At 43.2% G+C, this 17,241-nt stretch overlaps 1 protein-coding gene across 1 annotated transcript in view; it reads left to right on the top strand.

The window, feature by feature from the left end:
- plcd4a (phospholipase C, delta 4a) overlaps positions 1-15,235 on the top strand; it is a 50,498-nt gene extending 35,263 nt beyond the window's left edge. Inside the window, exons 11-16 of the mRNA XM_040014846.1 lie at positions 11,438-11,594; positions 11,679-11,795; positions 12,875-13,053; positions 13,166-13,298; positions 13,757-13,906; positions 14,971-15,235. Coding sequence (XP_039870780.1) covers positions 11,438-11,594; positions 11,679-11,795; positions 12,875-13,053; positions 13,166-13,298; positions 13,757-13,906; positions 14,971-15,062 — 828 coding nt within the window. The 3' untranslated portion in view covers positions 15,063-15,235. The remainder of the gene's footprint in view (positions 1-11,437; positions 11,595-11,678; positions 11,796-12,874; positions 13,054-13,165; positions 13,299-13,756; positions 13,907-14,970) is intronic.
- The last annotated feature ends 2,006 nt before the right edge of the window (positions 15,236-17,241 follow it).

Genomic DNA, 17,241 nt, shown 5'->3' with positions numbered 1-17,241 from the left:
AGGCATTAGTGGACTCCGGTTCTGAGCAGAATTTAGTCGACACAGGTCTTGCCACACAGTTAGGAATTCCACTGACTCGACTGGAGCAGGCCATTCCAGCGTGTGCATTAAATAATCCGATTTTCTCCCAGATCTCTCACATCACCAAACCCGTCACTTTAGTCGCCTCAGGTAATCACAGAGAGAACGTCACCTTTTATGTTCTCCCTTCAGCAGACTCGCCCCTCACTCTAGGCTTTCCTTGGTTAAAACTCCACAATCCCCACCTGGACTGGGAGGGATAGAAGGTGATAAGCTGGAGTCTATTTTGCCATTCAAACTGTCTGACCTCCGCACGTGTGCCCAGGCCCAATGAGGCCACTCCCTTGAGTGAGAGGTCACCCGACCTCACAGGCGTCCCCACCATTTACCATGACTTACGTGAAGTGTTTAATAAAAGCAAAGCTCAGTCACTGCCCCCTCACAGGCCATATGATTGTGCAATAGATTTGCTCCCCGGCGCACCCTTGCCAACTAGCTGACTTAATAATATATCCAAGCCTGAACGCTTCGCTATGGAGAGATACATCCAGGACTCCCTTGCTACTGGTATCATCAGACCCTCATCATCTCCAGTTGCGGCAGGCTTCTTTTTTCTGGGAAAGAAGGATGGGTCACTCCGGCCATGCATAGATTTCCACGGTCTAAATGACATCACAGTAAAGAACAAATATCCACTGCCACTCATTACCTCTGCTTTTGACATACCACAGGAAGCAACAGTTTTGGACCGTCGAAACGCATATCATCTAGTTCGCATTAGAGAGGGGGATGAGTGGAAAACGGCATTTAACACACATCTTGGACATTTCGAATATCTAGTTATGCCTTTTGGTCTTGCAAATGCACCTGCAGTGTTTCAGGCTCTGGTAAACGACGTCCTCGGGGACTTCATAGACAGATTTGTGTTTGTTTACCTTGATGACATCCTAATCTTTTCCAAGAATCTTGAGGAGCACCATGCCCATGTTCGTGCCGTACTTCAGCGGCTTCTGGAAAACAAACTATTTGTCAAAGCTGAGAAATGTGAATTCCATTCACAAACAGTCACATCCTTGGGATATGTGTTGGCAGGAGGGCAGGTGAAGACAGACCCCGCTAAGGTCAAAGCAGTAACAGAATGGCCAGAACCCACTACACGCAAACAGCTGCAGAGCTTCTTGGGGTTCACGAACTTTTACAGACGCTCAGACGTTTGTTTTTCCCCGAACACGACTCACCTCCACAAAGTGCCCTTTTACGTGTTCACCTGAAGCAGACACCGCCTTCAAAAAACTCAAACACCTTTTCGCTACAGCACCTATCCTAATCCAGGCTGATCCAAACAAACAATTCATTGTTGAAGTAGATGCCTCAGATTTTGTCACAGAGAGCAGGCCCGTCCTTAAAACTACAACCTTGTGCATACTTCTCACGCTGACTTACCCCAGCCGAGAGAAATTATGATGTGGGAGACAGAGAGCTGCTAGCAGTGAAACTCACCTTGGAGGAGTGGCGACATCTGTTGGAGGGCACTGAGCAGCCTTTTGTTGTTTGGACTGACCACAAAAATTTAACTTATCTACGTAACGCAAAGAGACTAAATGCTCGACAAGCCTGTTAGTCACTATTTTTTGGTCGTTTTAAAAAAAACCGGCGGTTTGTTCCCAAGGCAGCCCGGGCGAAGGTATTGGAATGGATCCATACCGCCCGATTTGCATGTCACCCTGGAAGAGGTAGGACTGCCTCCTTGCTTAAAAGGCATTTTTGGTGGGAGACGCTAGATAAAGACGTTAAGGAATATGTGGCAGCATGCACCGTCTGCGCCATAAATAAGTCCCGTAATCAGCGACCTGCTGGGCTTTTACAACCCTTATCAACCCCCACATAGACCTTGGTCTCACATAGCCCTTGACTTTGTTACAGGACTCCCGCCTTCCATGGGAAAGACCGTGATACTCTCCGTCATAGACCGCTTCTCCAAAGCTGCACATTTAATAGCGCTACAAAAACTCCCCACCGCATCTGAAACGGCCAAGCTCTTAGTGGAACACGTTTTCAGACTCCATGGCATCCCAGCTGAAATTGTTTCCGATAGAGGTCCACAATTTTCCTCCCAAGAGTGGAGAGCTTTCTGTATCGCCAGCAAAGGCCTGTTTAAGTTCAGGTTATCACCCGCAAACTAACGGGCAAACAGAACGTCTTAATCAGGAACTGGAAACTACACTCCGCTGTGTCACTTCGAATAATCCTGCATCCTGGTGCTCTCACTTACCATGGATTGAATATGCACACAATTCACTGGTTTCCTCTGCTACAGGTGTTTCTCCATTCGAGGCCTCTATCGGATATCAGCCTCCATTATTTCCTGAGCAGGACGCAGAGCTAGCCGTGCCCTCCGTTCAACACCATCTTCAGCGTTGCCGTCGGGCCTGGACTTGGACTCGTGACACTTTTTTACGGACGGTATCCCGCCAGCGTCACTATGCCAACCAGCGGCGGACACCAGCTCCCGTGTATGCTCCAGGACAACAGGTGTGGCTGGCAGCCAAAGACATCCCACTCCGCACAACCGCTCGTATGCTGGCACCCCGCTTCATTGGCCCATTTCAGGTGGAAAGGGTTCTCAGTCCAACGGCTCTCAGGCTTTCACTGCGTCCCACCCTTCGGATTCATCCGGTGTTTAATGTTTCTCAGGTTAAGCCAGTGTCTTCAAGCCTCCATGTTTCCTGCCCCGTGCCCCTGTACATATCCCCACATATTACACTCGTCCGTGCCTCTGTGTGATCTGCATTTGATTCTGGTTGTCGGGTTCGGCCTCGGCCGTGAGGATTTCTGTAAGAGATCATTTGTGCTGCAAACAGTTGGCAAGTACACTCACGTCAGTTTTGTTCTTGTGTTTGCATGTGACAGTCCCTTCATTTGCTCATTCTGCCCTTGTTGCTGGGTCTGCCATGCAGTAGCATAGAATATAATAGAATAGAATAGAATAGAATAGAATAGAATATATTTCAACTTTATTGTCATTGCACATGTCACAGGTACAAGGCAACGAAATGTAGTTTGCATCCATCCAGAAGTGTTTTAGCCATGACATAGAGATATATTACAGAATATAGATCTATTATAGATGTGTTACAATGTACACGGTATGAAGGTATGTTATGAATATACTATATGTGTAGTGAGTGTACAAGCTATGTACAGGATATGAACAGGTTATACGTTTGGTCATAAATATGAAAAGCTATAGCAAATTATAGATATACAATTGCGAGAATTAATAAACAGTGTAGAACTATAATTATTGTCTTGCACAGTATGATTGTCTATACAGCAGTTACAGTAGTGCAGTTGAGATCATTGAGATATATGGATACAGTACAGTTATTATATAAAGTGCTGGTGGTTGTGAGTGGTGGTTCAGTCCATGTTATTATTGTGTGTATGAGGGTACAGTCGGTCATTTGTTTGTTTTGTCCATTGTGTGTGTGTGTTCAGTTATAGGTGGTTGTGGGTGTGTGTATGTCCAGTCCATGAGTTTAATGTGGGTCAGGAGGCAGAGTTCAGGAGTCTGACAGCTGTGGGGAAGAAGCTGTTCCGGTACCTGGTGGTCTTAGTCCGGAGGCTCCTGTAGCGCCTCCCAGAGGGCAGGAGGGTGAAGAGTCCATGTGATGGGTGACTGGGGTCTTTGATGATTTTCCCAGCCCTTTTCAGTCATCACTTCCTGTCTTGTATGGCAGGAAGTGGTGCTCTTGCGATGCTCTGGGCAGTTTCCACGACCCTCTGCAACGCCTTCCGGTCCGAGGCAGAGCAGTTCCCATACCAGACTGTTACACCGTTGGTCAGGATGCTCTCGATGCTGCAGCGGTAGAAGTTCACCAGGATGTCTGAGGACAGGTGGTTCTTCCTCAGAGTCCTCAAGAAGAAGAGGCGCTGGTGAGCCTGCTTGACCAGCTTGGAGCAGTTGGTCGTCCAGGTGAGATCCTCAGAGATGTGGACTCCCAGGAACTTGAAGCTGCTCACACGCTCCACAGCCGTCCCTTTAATGTAGATGGGTGGATGTGGGTCAGCATTCCTCCTGTAGTCCACGATGAGCTCCTTGGTCTTCTCGGTTTTGAGCAGCAGGTTGTTGGTGTCGCACCACTCAGCCAGACGATCCACCTCCTCCCTGTAGTCATGGGTGAAGAGGGAGTAGAGGAAAGGGCTCATCACACAGCCTTGTGGTACACCGGTGTTCATTGTGATTGTAGGTGAGCAGCGGTTATCCAGCCGGACATGTTGGTCAGGAAGTCCAGTAACCATTTGCAGATGAGGGAACTGATGCCCAGGTCTGTCAGTTTCCTGATGAGTTGTGAGGGGAGGATTGTATTGAATGCTGAACTGAAGTCTATAAACAGCAAAAAATTAAAATTAAATTCAAGCATAAAAAGGGCACCTAACTCACGTGATGAATGAGTATTTTGTTTGCACACTGCAGACAAATTAAAATGGTAATTTTAGGCACCCTGTTGTTGTAAAAACATATGCTTTGTGCCATTTTTTCTTGAATCTATCATGAATGTAAAAAAAAACAACACAATTTTTGTACAAATGTAATTACTCCCAGAGAACTTTTAGCCCCAAACCTGGCATGTCTCAGCGGCGTGTTATTAAAAACAAACAGGAAAGTAGACAAGTGAAGGACAAAAGAAGTTTTACAAGTGTTAGATAGGTGCCTGTCCAATCAGTGCCAACAGGTGATAGATTTGAAATTTTAGGTTCTAATTGGCATCAGTATAAACAGTATATACATTTTTCTAATTCACTAGCTGGGCCCATTTTGACAGCGTTGTAATATGTAAAGGTGAATGCTTGGACATGAATCGAGCAAAGGGCACTTAAACTCACGTTTTTGTGAAGTATCTGAGAAGCATGAAACCCCACAAAGAGAGTCCTGTCCATATGGTCAGCAGCGGTAAAGCCAGCCTTGCAGTGATAGTGTGTGCTCTTACTAATACTGTACTGTGGTGGTAGTGAGGGATTCTCTGAAGGCTGGTGGAGCAGTGAAAACAAGCGGTGGTACCTTGCAGGTTAGTTGGCAGCACACCTCATTTTGCTTGGTGTTGTGGTCAAGTATCACTTACACAGTTCAGGGTTTCACCGTGCCTGCTGTATCTGTGACAGGATTCTTTGCATCACAAGGAGTTACCCTATCATGTGTTCAGGGCTGAAATAAAAGTGCGCTGATGTTAATACGGAGCCAGTTCATTGGTCAAACCCAATGCTGCAATGTGACTTCTCTGTGTAATGATCCAACTGAATAGCCTCTGCCAGCTGACTTTTGACAAAAGCCAGTGCACACCCTGGATAGATTACCACTCTGTTACAGGGCTCAAACAGACATAGAGAATCATTCACAGTCCTAGACCCATTAGGCTGGCTCTAAGTAATATCTGAAAAAACAAACTATTTTTCCCCATCTTTTATCATGATTACCTGTATTTTCAGGGCATGGGCCATATTATGGAGTGACGTGATGTAGAAAAAGGTTTCTTGGAGCCATATCCCAAAGGCCAGTTGCATGAGGCATGAAACTGTGGTAACTTGTCCAGTCTCTACCAAACTTAACAGTCATGATGAGAGAGCAGCCCCAAACAGATTAATATACCCACTGTCAGCAGTAGTTAGAGTGCCGCCTAGTGGGAACAGGAAATACGGAGCAGGTTGTAAACATCATTCAATCTATATGAAATTTTAACTGCTGGTGTCACACACGATCATGATAATCATCACCATTTGGTCAGATGGTATTTTCCATCACCACCCAGTTGGCATAGGACGTGTTATTCCTGGGGGGCATTAACATACTCAAAAATTACTGACACTTTGTGGACATGTCAAGTCTAGAGGTAATTTACATATTTTAATGGTTTCAGACATGGGTGGGGCAAAATGGCTCCTCTTATGGTGAGGAAATCAATGGGCCCACTGACAGTATCACTGACTACATAAACTTCTGTACCAAGTCCATTGTTACCCAGATGACAAGCCGTGTAACAATGGACAATAGAGAGCAGGTGAGGATGGTTCAGATGTTTTTGAAGGGCACGATCAGAGAGGCTAAGGACAAGTACTGGAGAAAGCTGGAGTGGAAACTCAGAACAGCATGAGCAAATGAGTTGGATGTATTTTTCAACAGATTCAATACTGCAGTCAGCCAGCAATCCACAGCCACTCCAGTGTCTCTCCCTCTCTCTCCATATTGTACCATAGCTTCCTGTGAGAGTCCTGACACCCCTCCCCCACCTGTCACTTTTACTCATGGCCAGGTTCAGAGACTAATGAGAAGACTCCAATCAGGCAAGTCTGCTGGACCAGACGGGGTGAGTCCTCCAGGCCTGTGCACCCCAGCTTTGTGGAGTCTTTCACAAAGTGTTCATGATGAGTCTGCACAGTGTCCCAGTGCTGTGGAAGATGTCATGCCTGATTCCTGTACCAAATACGCCACATCCCAGTGGCCCCCACTTTCCACGTCATGAAGACCCTGGAAAGACTCATCCTGGACCAGCCCCGACCCATAGTCAGACCACATCAGGATCCAATTTAGTCTCCTCGAGCTAAGGAGGCTCAATCTACACCCAGCTGAACCAGCTGGTGACCACTGTGAGTGTCATGTTTTTGTCCAGTGTATTGAACACCACCAGCCCGACCCTCTTGGGTGATAAGCTGACAGCGATGCAGGTGGATGCCTTTTCCGTGGCCTGCATTGCTGACTACAATATGTGTCTTCAACATTGTGTGCCTGACAAGGTGATCAGCAACAAGGACTGTCCTCTCCCCCTCCCTCTTCACCCTCTACACCACAGACTTCAGCTACTGCACAGAGACCTCCATCTTCAGAAGTTTTCTGATGACTCTGCGGTGATTGGATTCATCAGTGAGGGTGAATGAGACAGAGTACCGGGCTGTGGTTGAGTTGGCATTGCACCCTACATTTACTGATGAAAGTACTGATGAAACTTGCATCCATCTATTCTCTCTTTATCCTTGTTAGGGTTGTGGGGGTGCTGGAGCTGTCTTAGGGCGAGAGGCAGGGTACGCCCTGGACAGGTCGCCAGTCAGTCGCAGGCCTAACACAAAGAGACAAACATTCACACTCACATTCACACCTATGGGCAATTTAGTGTTTCCAATTAACATAACCCCACTAACTGCATGTCTTTGGACTGTGGGAGGAAGCTGGAGTACCCAGAGGGAACCCATGCAAACATGAGGAGAACATGCAAACTCCACACAGAAGGGCCTTGGCCTGAGGGTGGAATCAAGCTCAGGACGTTCTTGCTGTGAGGCAAAAATTACAGCACCGTGCTGCTTTGAGTGTAAAATCAATGATCATAGGCAGGTAGTGCTAGAGGTTTTTCCTGATGTTAGGCTTCAACCTAAACATCACTATGCAAAACATTATCCAACTCTGCTTTGGGGCCCTGCTGCACATTTAGACCACAATAATTGAAGCCAAACATCATTTTTTTCAAAAGAGTGGTGCATGACACTCAAACATTTCAAAATATACTTTGAAAACATTGGCAATTAGCCACCAGCAAATCATGGCAAACTCCCAGCAGATAGATTCCTGTCACAATCATCATCATTCTGGGTGTCTGAACTCTCACAGTCAATGTTGTTGTTAAGTGGAATGAAACTATAAATCTCTTGTGAGCTACTCTGAGCTACAATGAGGCTCTCTTCTTTGCAGGATGAGTGAAATGGCTGGCTCTGCAAAAATGTGTGGTCACATGACCAATTTCTTCTATGGTTCCCTAGAAACAGGGGTGGCACAACTTCCCCGCTGGCTCAAATCACCCCACTTTGCCCTAAAGCAAAGGTAAGAACTAAACTTACCTTTTTTTAACGTCTGGCAGTTCACCACTTACCTTTGTACCATTTCAATTTATTCATTGGACGGGAAACGACCTGAATTGCAATAAATAACTGGAAAGATTGGGGTGTTCTAAAACTTCGGTAGTGTGCAGATTTAAGAAAGCAAATTTTTGCTGCCATCTGTTTGTCATTTTTTTTAGCGTTTTCGTTGCATCTCAGTTAGAGTACCAAATATCCAGATTTGGTCATCCTTAAAAGTCTGTAAGTCAATCAGAGGGATCCGATTCCAGTTCTCACAACCAGGACAAATATTGGCTGGATTACATGATCCATCATTTACACCTATTCAGGCTCAGACCATATCACTATCATCACGTTTGACTGTTGGTATGATGTTCTTTTTATGAAATGCTGTGTTAGTTTCATACCAGATGGAATGAGATAGAAACCTTCCAAAAAATTCAGCTTTTGTCTCATCAGTCCACATAAGTCTTGGCGATCGTTAAGTTGTTTTATTGGCCAATGAGCCTTTGTGTTATTGGTCACCTGTGGTTTTCGTCTTGGAACTCCTGAATGCCATTCTTGCCCAGTCTTTCTTATTCATGAACACTTACCTTTAACTGTGTTAACAGTGGGAAGTAGAGGGGCAGTTCTCTGGATATTGTTCTGGGTTCTGTGACCTCCAGGATGAGTCGCTGATGCACTCTTGGAATAATTGTTGTAGGCCTGCGAGGGTTCACCTCTGTTCCAGTTTACGCTCTTTGTGGATAATGGCTTTTACCATGGTTCACTGGAGGCTCGGAGTCTTAGCAGTGGGTTTGTAAGCTTTTCCAGACTGTTGGTCTCGATTACTTTGTTTTATCGTTTTCTGTTCTATAGTTTATAGCTTCTTTAAATGATGACTTGATATGTTGTTTTTGAGATCGTTTAGCCTGCTTTGCTTTGTCAGACAGCTTTTATGTAAGAAATTGAAGTGGTTGTAATTCAACATTGTTTTGTTCTGTCTTTGATGCTGAGACGTAGTGGCTGGGGTACAGCAAAGCTGAAACCATGAAACTGCCTTCACCATATTTCACAGATGGAGCTAGGCTTTTGTTAGAAGAGTAACAGTAGATAGAAATCACCTACATAGAAAAAGCAACTGAAAAAATGCTTGTATGAGTGAGTGTGAATGAATGAATGAGGCATGTTATATAAATAGCTTGAGGTGCTCAGGTAGGGTAGAAAAGCGCAAAATAAGAAGCAGTCCATTTACCATTTATCCATTCATTAATGCAGTTTATTAACTGTCCTTAGAGATGCTTCTGTAAGCCTTTTCAAGCTTGATGAGCATGAACAACTCACTGTTCTCAGACCTCTTTCGTTTTCCCCATGATATTCACTACTCCAGAAAAAAGAAAAAAGAAAAAGATGAAAAGGAGCACTATTTAAAAAAGTATAGCATCAAGTCAGTTAAACTGTTGGGATACTGACCTGGTAGTTAAGTAGCACAGGAGCTTGCTTCATTTTCTGCTGCTTTGGTGTTAATAAAATTAACAACAAGTGCACCAGAGGAGCAGCAATGAAACAACCCCAAAACAGGAAACGTTTCACAGGTGGAGGCAACACATTTTTCCACATCATCTTTTCTGGATTTTGTTTTTTTTTTCTTCTTTCACCAGTTTTTCACTCCCTGCACAGTCTCAAGAGCATGGAGGAAATTCGAGGAGACAGCAGTTACTGTAGGACAGCTGGGCAGGAGGTGCTGGACCTGCCTCTGACCATACAATCAGAAACAGACTTCACAGAGTCACAGACGAGAGCAGGTTCACCCTGAGCACAAGTGACAGACATGAAAGGGTCAGGGGAAGCCCAAAAGTCATGTAGCCTGTAACGTCGTTCAGCATGAGATGTTTTGTGTTGGGGCATTAATTATCTGGGAAGAAATATGCTTGGGGGGGATGCTTAGACCTCAACCAGCTAGGCCTCATGTAGCAGGAGTATCCACCTGAGACTGGGCACTGTTCATGAGCGTGGAGGATGAAGGAATGAATATTGACTGGTTTTTACTGAAACATAGTATTTAATAATGCAAGAGAGAAAACCCAGCAATCATGATCCCTGTTAAACAAGCATTTGGTGACAGTGGGAAGGAAGAACTCCCTTTTAAAACAAAGAGACCTCCAGCAGAACCAGGCTCGGCAAAGAGAAGATGGGTAAGAAAATAGACAAGGATAAAGCAACCTTTAGCAGCATAACAAACAGATGGTTCAGGATCAGCCTATCCTGTTCTAAGTTTTCTTTAATGTAGCAGTTGTGTTTTTCTCCCAAATTGTAACCGGTTCCACAGGAGAGGTGTTTGATAGCTGAAGGCTCCGCCTCCCATTCTACTTCTACAAACAAATAAGCCTGCATCAGTTTTTCCTAGGGTGCTTTATTTGGATAATACAGTGTTTTAGAGTCATTATTCAAGATTTAGTTTGGGAGGAAAATAATCTTAAATGAACTTTACAGATGCCAACAAGGAGAAGTAGCTTCTTCCCCTAAAAGGCTGCTCCTCTTAGGAGTTACTACAGCCGATCATCTCCTTACATCTCACCGTATCCCTGTCACCCTCCTGTCATTCCAAGCCTCTGCATATCCTCTTTCACTACATCCATCAATCTTCTCTGCGGTCTTCCTGTTTTCCTCCTGCCTGCCAACTCCATATTTAAAATCCTTTATTTAGTATATCCATCTTAAACGGTCCCTTCCACTCCTGCTGTTGTTCTTCTTTCACACGTTACCCCTGACACCTGTCTCCACTCACTCCACCCTTCCTGCACTCTCTTCATCTCTATTGTGCTCTGTGCGTTTCTATGAATGGGTGACCCCAGGTATTTAAATTCACCTATCTTCCCCGTTTTTTGTCCTTGATGCTCACCTTTCGACCCGTTTCCCTCTCATTCACATACATGTAGTTCCCCTGAAAAGAAACTGACATCAGAGAAATATGGTGATTCTTTCTAGACGTAGTTATTACTCTCACTGGAGTGTTAAGGATCAACTTTTAGGCTGATTTTAATTATGATTTTAAAACAGTCTGATAATAAAGTAATTATAGGACTCCAGCCTAGAAGTAGCAAATGCATGAACTACTTTTTCAGCAACACTTGGAGATGCTTCTAATTTTGTGTAATAATGAGGACCCCAACCTATTGCAAAACTAGCAACTAAACAGATGATGGAGATGGAAAGCAGTCCTACATTTTTGTTTAATATGTGCACTGAAGGATATCCTGATCAAAATGACTCCAAGGTTCCTCACAGTGTTCCTCGAGGCTAAGGTAAGGTCATCCACAGTTAGCATCTGGTTACACATCAGGTTGCTAAGATTTTTAAGGCCAAGAACAATAAGAACTTTTGTCTGAATTTAGAAAACTACAGTTTACCCACGGCTTTAAGAATGCTATATATTTCAATTGACTGATTTGTGATAGGTTTCTGGTTTCATATAACGGGGTATCGTCTGCATAGCAACGACTATATATGCCTTCATTCAGTGTCTTACTTCATTTGTCCTTTGTGTTTTTCACAGAAGTCAAAGCAACGCCTCTCTAAGGAGCTGTCGGACTGTGTTGTTTACTGCAAAAGTGTCCATTTCACTAGCTTCAAACACTCACGTATTCACTCCAAGTTCTATGAGGTGGCTTCTTTCACAGAGTCTAAAGCCCGGAAACACCTTAGAGACGCCGGTTAGTTCACTCACATGCTTGTTTTCTGATACAGATTTTGTTTTTGACCACACGAGAGTGTAACTTTTCTGATATCTATTTCAGGGGCTGAATTTGTGCACCATAACTCACGGCAGCTGAGCAGAGTTTATCCCAGTGGTTTTCGAACAGACTCTTCCAATTTTAATCCTCAGGAAATGTGGAATGCTGGTTGCCAAATTGGTGATGCAACAATAAGACAGATTTAAGTCTATATCAAGCATTTTTCAACGCTGCTCTCAGATCATTTACATTAATGCCTCACTTCTCACTGTGATATGTTTTGCTTGATGATATAATTTCACTCTTAATTTGGAATGGTTAGGAGTTTTATTTTCATGGTAGTCCAGGTAAAATACAGAAATACCAGGTTTGCTGGCAGGAATCCCCTAAATCAGGCTCCTTTCAGCGTCTTTAGATCTTTTCTGAAGCAAAACTAAAGCAGAAAGTCGGTATTGTCCTTATTTTAACACTATGTTTAGCAGCAGCCACCATCTGAGTTCTGTGTGTACATTTACAAAGATGCACTTTTCCAGCTTTTTATAATGACGTACTGATGACGTGTTTGAAGGGTTAGAAACAGGGTTGGTCAGCAGGCTCAGCACAGTCTAAAGTATTGTTTGTGCGTCAATGGTCATTAAGTTTCCATAGTAGAAACTCAGCTTTGCAAAATGAACCCTTTATTTATCTTATACAATTATACAAATAATTGTATTGAATTATTATTATTATTATTATTATTTACACAAAAACTGTGATTTTCTGAGTTCTAACAAATATGCTTGGATATAATAATTATTTTTTCCACATTTTTGTTCAGTTTTTTCATAATTAATATAATTATATTATATTAATATAATTAAATTCACAACTAAGCCTGCTGACAAACAAAAAGTGACAGTTGGGCGTCCCAGGAAGAAACTGATACAAATGTAAGGAGACTTTCGTAAAACACTTTTTATTCATTTAAATTCAAATGTCAGTGAGAGATGAGGAAGGAGATCCAGAAAGGACAATTAAAATTACTTTAAGATGAAACAAATATTTTTCCTTCAAATAAAACATAAATAATATCTGTCCACATAATGTCACCACTTATTATACTGAATGATCCTGGCTGAAGCTAAAATCTGTGCAGCTTTAATAATAAAACAACAAAATGCCAAGTGGCCCAGCACATCATGCACTTAATCAGAACTGAACAGACCCAAACCTTTCCCCAAAATCCCCACAAAAAATGATTTTTCTCCTCTTCCACTCAGTTGCTTTAAACTTCCAGACAGCAGGGGAGGGGATGGATGTGAACGATGGACTTTTTAGTCAGAACGGCTGCTGTGGCTATGTGTTGAAGCCCAGCTTCATGAGAGAGGCGGACGTAAGGTTTGACCCTGAGATGCCTCAAAAACGGGATCACTACCATCCTGTTGTCCTCACCGTACAGGTGAAAGAGAGATTTTTTATATATATTTTCATTAAAAAATCGATGGATCTCTTTAAAAGTGAGGTCTTTAACACGCTGAACAAAATGTGTGTTTTCATTAAATGCAACGAAGGTGATCAGTGGTCAGCAGTTACCCAAAGTCAACATCAAAGAAGACTCTATAGTGGATCCTCTGGTCAGAGTGGAGGTCCATGGAGTTCCTATGGACCAGGCCAAGCAAGAGACGAGACATATTGAGAACAACGGTACATACTCACACTGACTTCAGTTTGATAAGGAGAGATCACTTGGAAGAATTGGACATTATTTATAGAGATAGAAAAGTTAGACTGCGATTACCCATCGTGGCAGAATGGAAACCCAGCCGTGGTAGGTTTAGGACCGGACCCCCCAGGAGCTCTGGCTGAGGTGTCTGAGGTGGAGATGGGGAAGAGGTGGGTCTTAAAGGGAGAATGACGGAGAGCACAGATTTAAACCGTGCAAAGCGGAGGCTGATTGGCTCAGATTAGACTAGTAATGATGTCAGCATTGACACTGACAGCGTGGTACGGCAGTAGTCATGTAAAGAACAGGAAAGCAGGTAGATGAGTGATTACAGGCCTTCTTTATTGCACTTATGTTTAACTTCATCAGAAACCATTTTAAATGTGATATATTAGACCCTGTCTGAGCGCTGGTGCTGAGCAGTTCATCCTTTTCACAGGGTTTAACCCCATGTGGTATGACACTCTGCATTTCACCATTCACACACCTGAGCTGGCCATGGTGCGCTTTGTAGTGGAAGACTATGACAAGACATCTAAGAATGACTTTGTGGGCCAGTACACACTCCCTCTGAGCTGCATGCAGCAAGGTACGGATCAGTTTCTTCTTTAAACTTCATATTCACATTAACATTTAAAACAACGTCCAGTCCATCAGTTCAGTTCATTTTTATTTGTATAGCGCCAAATCACAACAACAGTTGTCTCAAGGTGGTTAATATTGTGAGCTAGACCCTACAAGGATACAACCCCCCCCCCAATGTTCTCATTGGGTTTTCATGTGCTCCTCCTTGAGAGTCATCACCATTGCTAAGAAGCATCAAACACATTATATTCTTTATGCAAACTTACTGCATGATGTGGGCGCAAATGTTTGTGGTCAGTGTTGCGGTCATTATTCAGAAACGGTCATATATTACACACATTACACAGAACACTTTTGTAATGGAGTACATTAATTAATTACTCCCTGGAGAACTGCTACTTTGGCGTTTCTCTATAAAATAACCTGAAATGTCTCATAATTACCATTTAACAATGTGAACCTGAGGCTACAGTTACACACCACATACACACATCCCTACGTGTGAGGACACACATGTGATCTTTCTCTTAGTATTTAGCCTGACGGCTCATCACTGCTTTTGTTACCTGTTGAAGTTTAGGGTCTGGCTGCTGGGTTGAGTCGCCATTCACTGAGCCAAGAACTCAGACTGATGTTAAAGCTAACCTAGTGTTAGCATGCTGTGCAGATGCTTGCACAGAGAAGATTGTGTTAGCAACATAACACATTTCTTTCTGTCCTGGATGCAGTTTGCACTTTACCGTCGTGCTCTCGTCCTTTTGTGCAATAATAAGTCATTTCCATATCCACACTGTACCACTATTTTCCTCCTCTGACACACAAATCAGCTGATTGTAGTGAGAGTGGAACAGATAAGCGGGATCAATAGGCAGGCAGACCAACGATTCCAAGGAACTGGACTACTGGGAACCAGTTTATTTTACATAATACAATAAGAGTCTGAAAGATGTGGTGAAAAACCCTCACTAGTAGAACCATATCATGACATTTGCAGTATTTTGTCTCTCATCTGTCGGTGTGTATAAATATACCTCGTTGCCTCCTAATTGTTTCCTTTTGTGTTCTTAGGTTATCGTCACATTCACCTGTTATCCAAAGATGGGACCAGTATACCTCCCTCCTCCTTATTTGTTTACCTCAGGATCAAACATCTGGAATAGCTGTGGGATTCTTTCTTCATACTATAACATTAATCTGAAAACAGTTCCCACCTGATCCTGTTACATTCAGATCATTTTTTAACAATCACTTTATTTAATGAAGCTGCACAAAATGTCAAAACATTCATGATGAGAAAAATATGAAGTCACAGGATTTTTGCATTATTCTTACTCTGTCATACTTTTAATGTTTGAAATAAAAAAAAATCTCAAAATATCGATTTTGTGCAGAATTTTTTTTCTATGAACAAATATAAACATCGATATCATGAGAAATCATTGTTTCAGTGGTGGATCAGAACTATTTTGATGTAATAGTACTGTTGTACTGTTTGTTTTTGATCCTTCACTGGAGGAAACATTTCCAGTTCAACTTTAAATGGTCCTACGTTCATGTAATGATGTTGACCACATTATAAAATAGTTGATATGAAAGGAATCATGAATAATATGATGGCTTCACTTTATAGCTGCAGTTATTGTACTCGTGCTTTGATGAGATGAGAGAATACGTCCAAATCATAGAAACATTTGTATTTGTTGTCTTATTTGACATCACTGATACACTGCCCAGTGTGGGTCGTAGGGTTAGTAAGTAAACGTGCATATTTCTTCTTTGCTCCCTGCCCAACGTTACTGCTCCTGTTGGGTGGACTGTGCGCACCTGCTGTACAGGTGAATGTGCTCCTTTCTATCAGTGCACTGTAGATTTTTACTTAGACAATCATGAATACTCTCCAGTCCTCAGGTTTAACTCTGGTCAAAGATCAGGACAGAATTATTCGCCCCCTTTGAAAATTTCATTTTTTATATTATTTTAACGATTATTTTCCTACTGCTGTTATTTTACCATAGTTATGTTTTTGTTACTGTATCGTTTTACTTTGCACACAGAAACAAAATTAGTTCACAAAAATAAAATCAAGTTTGCTTATTGCTGATAACAGGTATCTGCAGGTATTTGTTGTGTCTCACACACATCTCCTGAGTAATCCCAGCCCATTCTTCTTTGGTCAGTCATTGCACCAAAGAAGAATGGAAAGAACTTTTAACAGGAGGAAGAGTGAGGGAGGGACAGCCATCTGCCCTGACCGGTCTGGGGGGAGCGCAGGAAGACACAGTGTGAAGCAGAGCTAGAGTTTAATAATGACTGAATACAAAGTGGTGTATAAACACAGAGTGAAAAGAGGCTGGTGAAGAAGAGATGCTCAGTGCATCATGGGAAGCCCCCGGCAGCCTCGGCATATTGCAGCACAAGTAAACAAAGGATCAGGGTCATCGAGGATCCTTTGGGAGGCAGCGGCGAGAGAATCACTCTCTGCTCCTGAGCTGCAGTCACCCAGCTCCTACAGGGAGAGAAATAGGGAGGGACGACCTCCCCACACTAAACGACCACCCAGGCATAGTCTCACACACACACACACAAACGAATGACACAAGAACACACAAAGATATTTGAGACCGAGAGGTAGATCACTCCCATGGAGGGAGGGAATCAACCAGGAAACGGGTAACCCTGAACACCAAGGCCCCAGACTCCCCTGCAGCATCCACCAGCACCCCACACCACCCTAGACCTCTTTTATAGATGAAGAAACTCTCTTTCCTGGCTAAATGAAGATCTTCTGGGTTAGTCCAGCACCATTTCTTCTCCAGTTTACAGGTTACGTTTTTAAAGGTGCACATTTGTGAACAGGGAGTCAAGCACTTCTGAACGGAGGCTTTTCTTTCCAGACGAGCAACAATGTGCAGGGTCGTGTGCAGTGAGGATGTAACACTATGACCAATATAATCCACCTCTGTGGGAACAGAGTTTAACCAGCTGCTCTGTCAGTCACACTTTCAAATGACTGTCTTTGGTTAATCTATACGTAGGTTTGAAAGACTGCTGCTCCTCCTCCTTTTACAGCATATGTGCTTTAACTGATTCATCCTGGTGTAACCAGGTCTCTGTGAGGCAGAATACATCAGTCATTCTCTAACAGGTCATCAGAAGACAGAGACATGATGTTTAATTGTCCACATTTAACTGCTTCAGTCTTTGGTTCCCACGGGGTGTCACAAGCCCGAGTCAGCCGGCCTGCAGCCTGGTTCAGGTGCTCCTGTGTTTTCAACTTTTTTCTTACTTTCTTTATTGGTTTGTTTTGAATACTGTTCTCTCTCTAAATTGTGGTGATAT

This window comes from Simochromis diagramma, unplaced genomic scaffold (genome assembly GCF_900408965.1).
Source record: "Simochromis diagramma unplaced genomic scaffold, fSimDia1.1 OVJJ01000165.1, whole genome shotgun sequence".
NCBI lineage: Eukaryota > Metazoa > Chordata > Actinopteri > Cichliformes > Cichlidae > Simochromis > Simochromis diagramma.
This window is presented reverse-complemented; position numbering and strand designations above follow the sequence as displayed.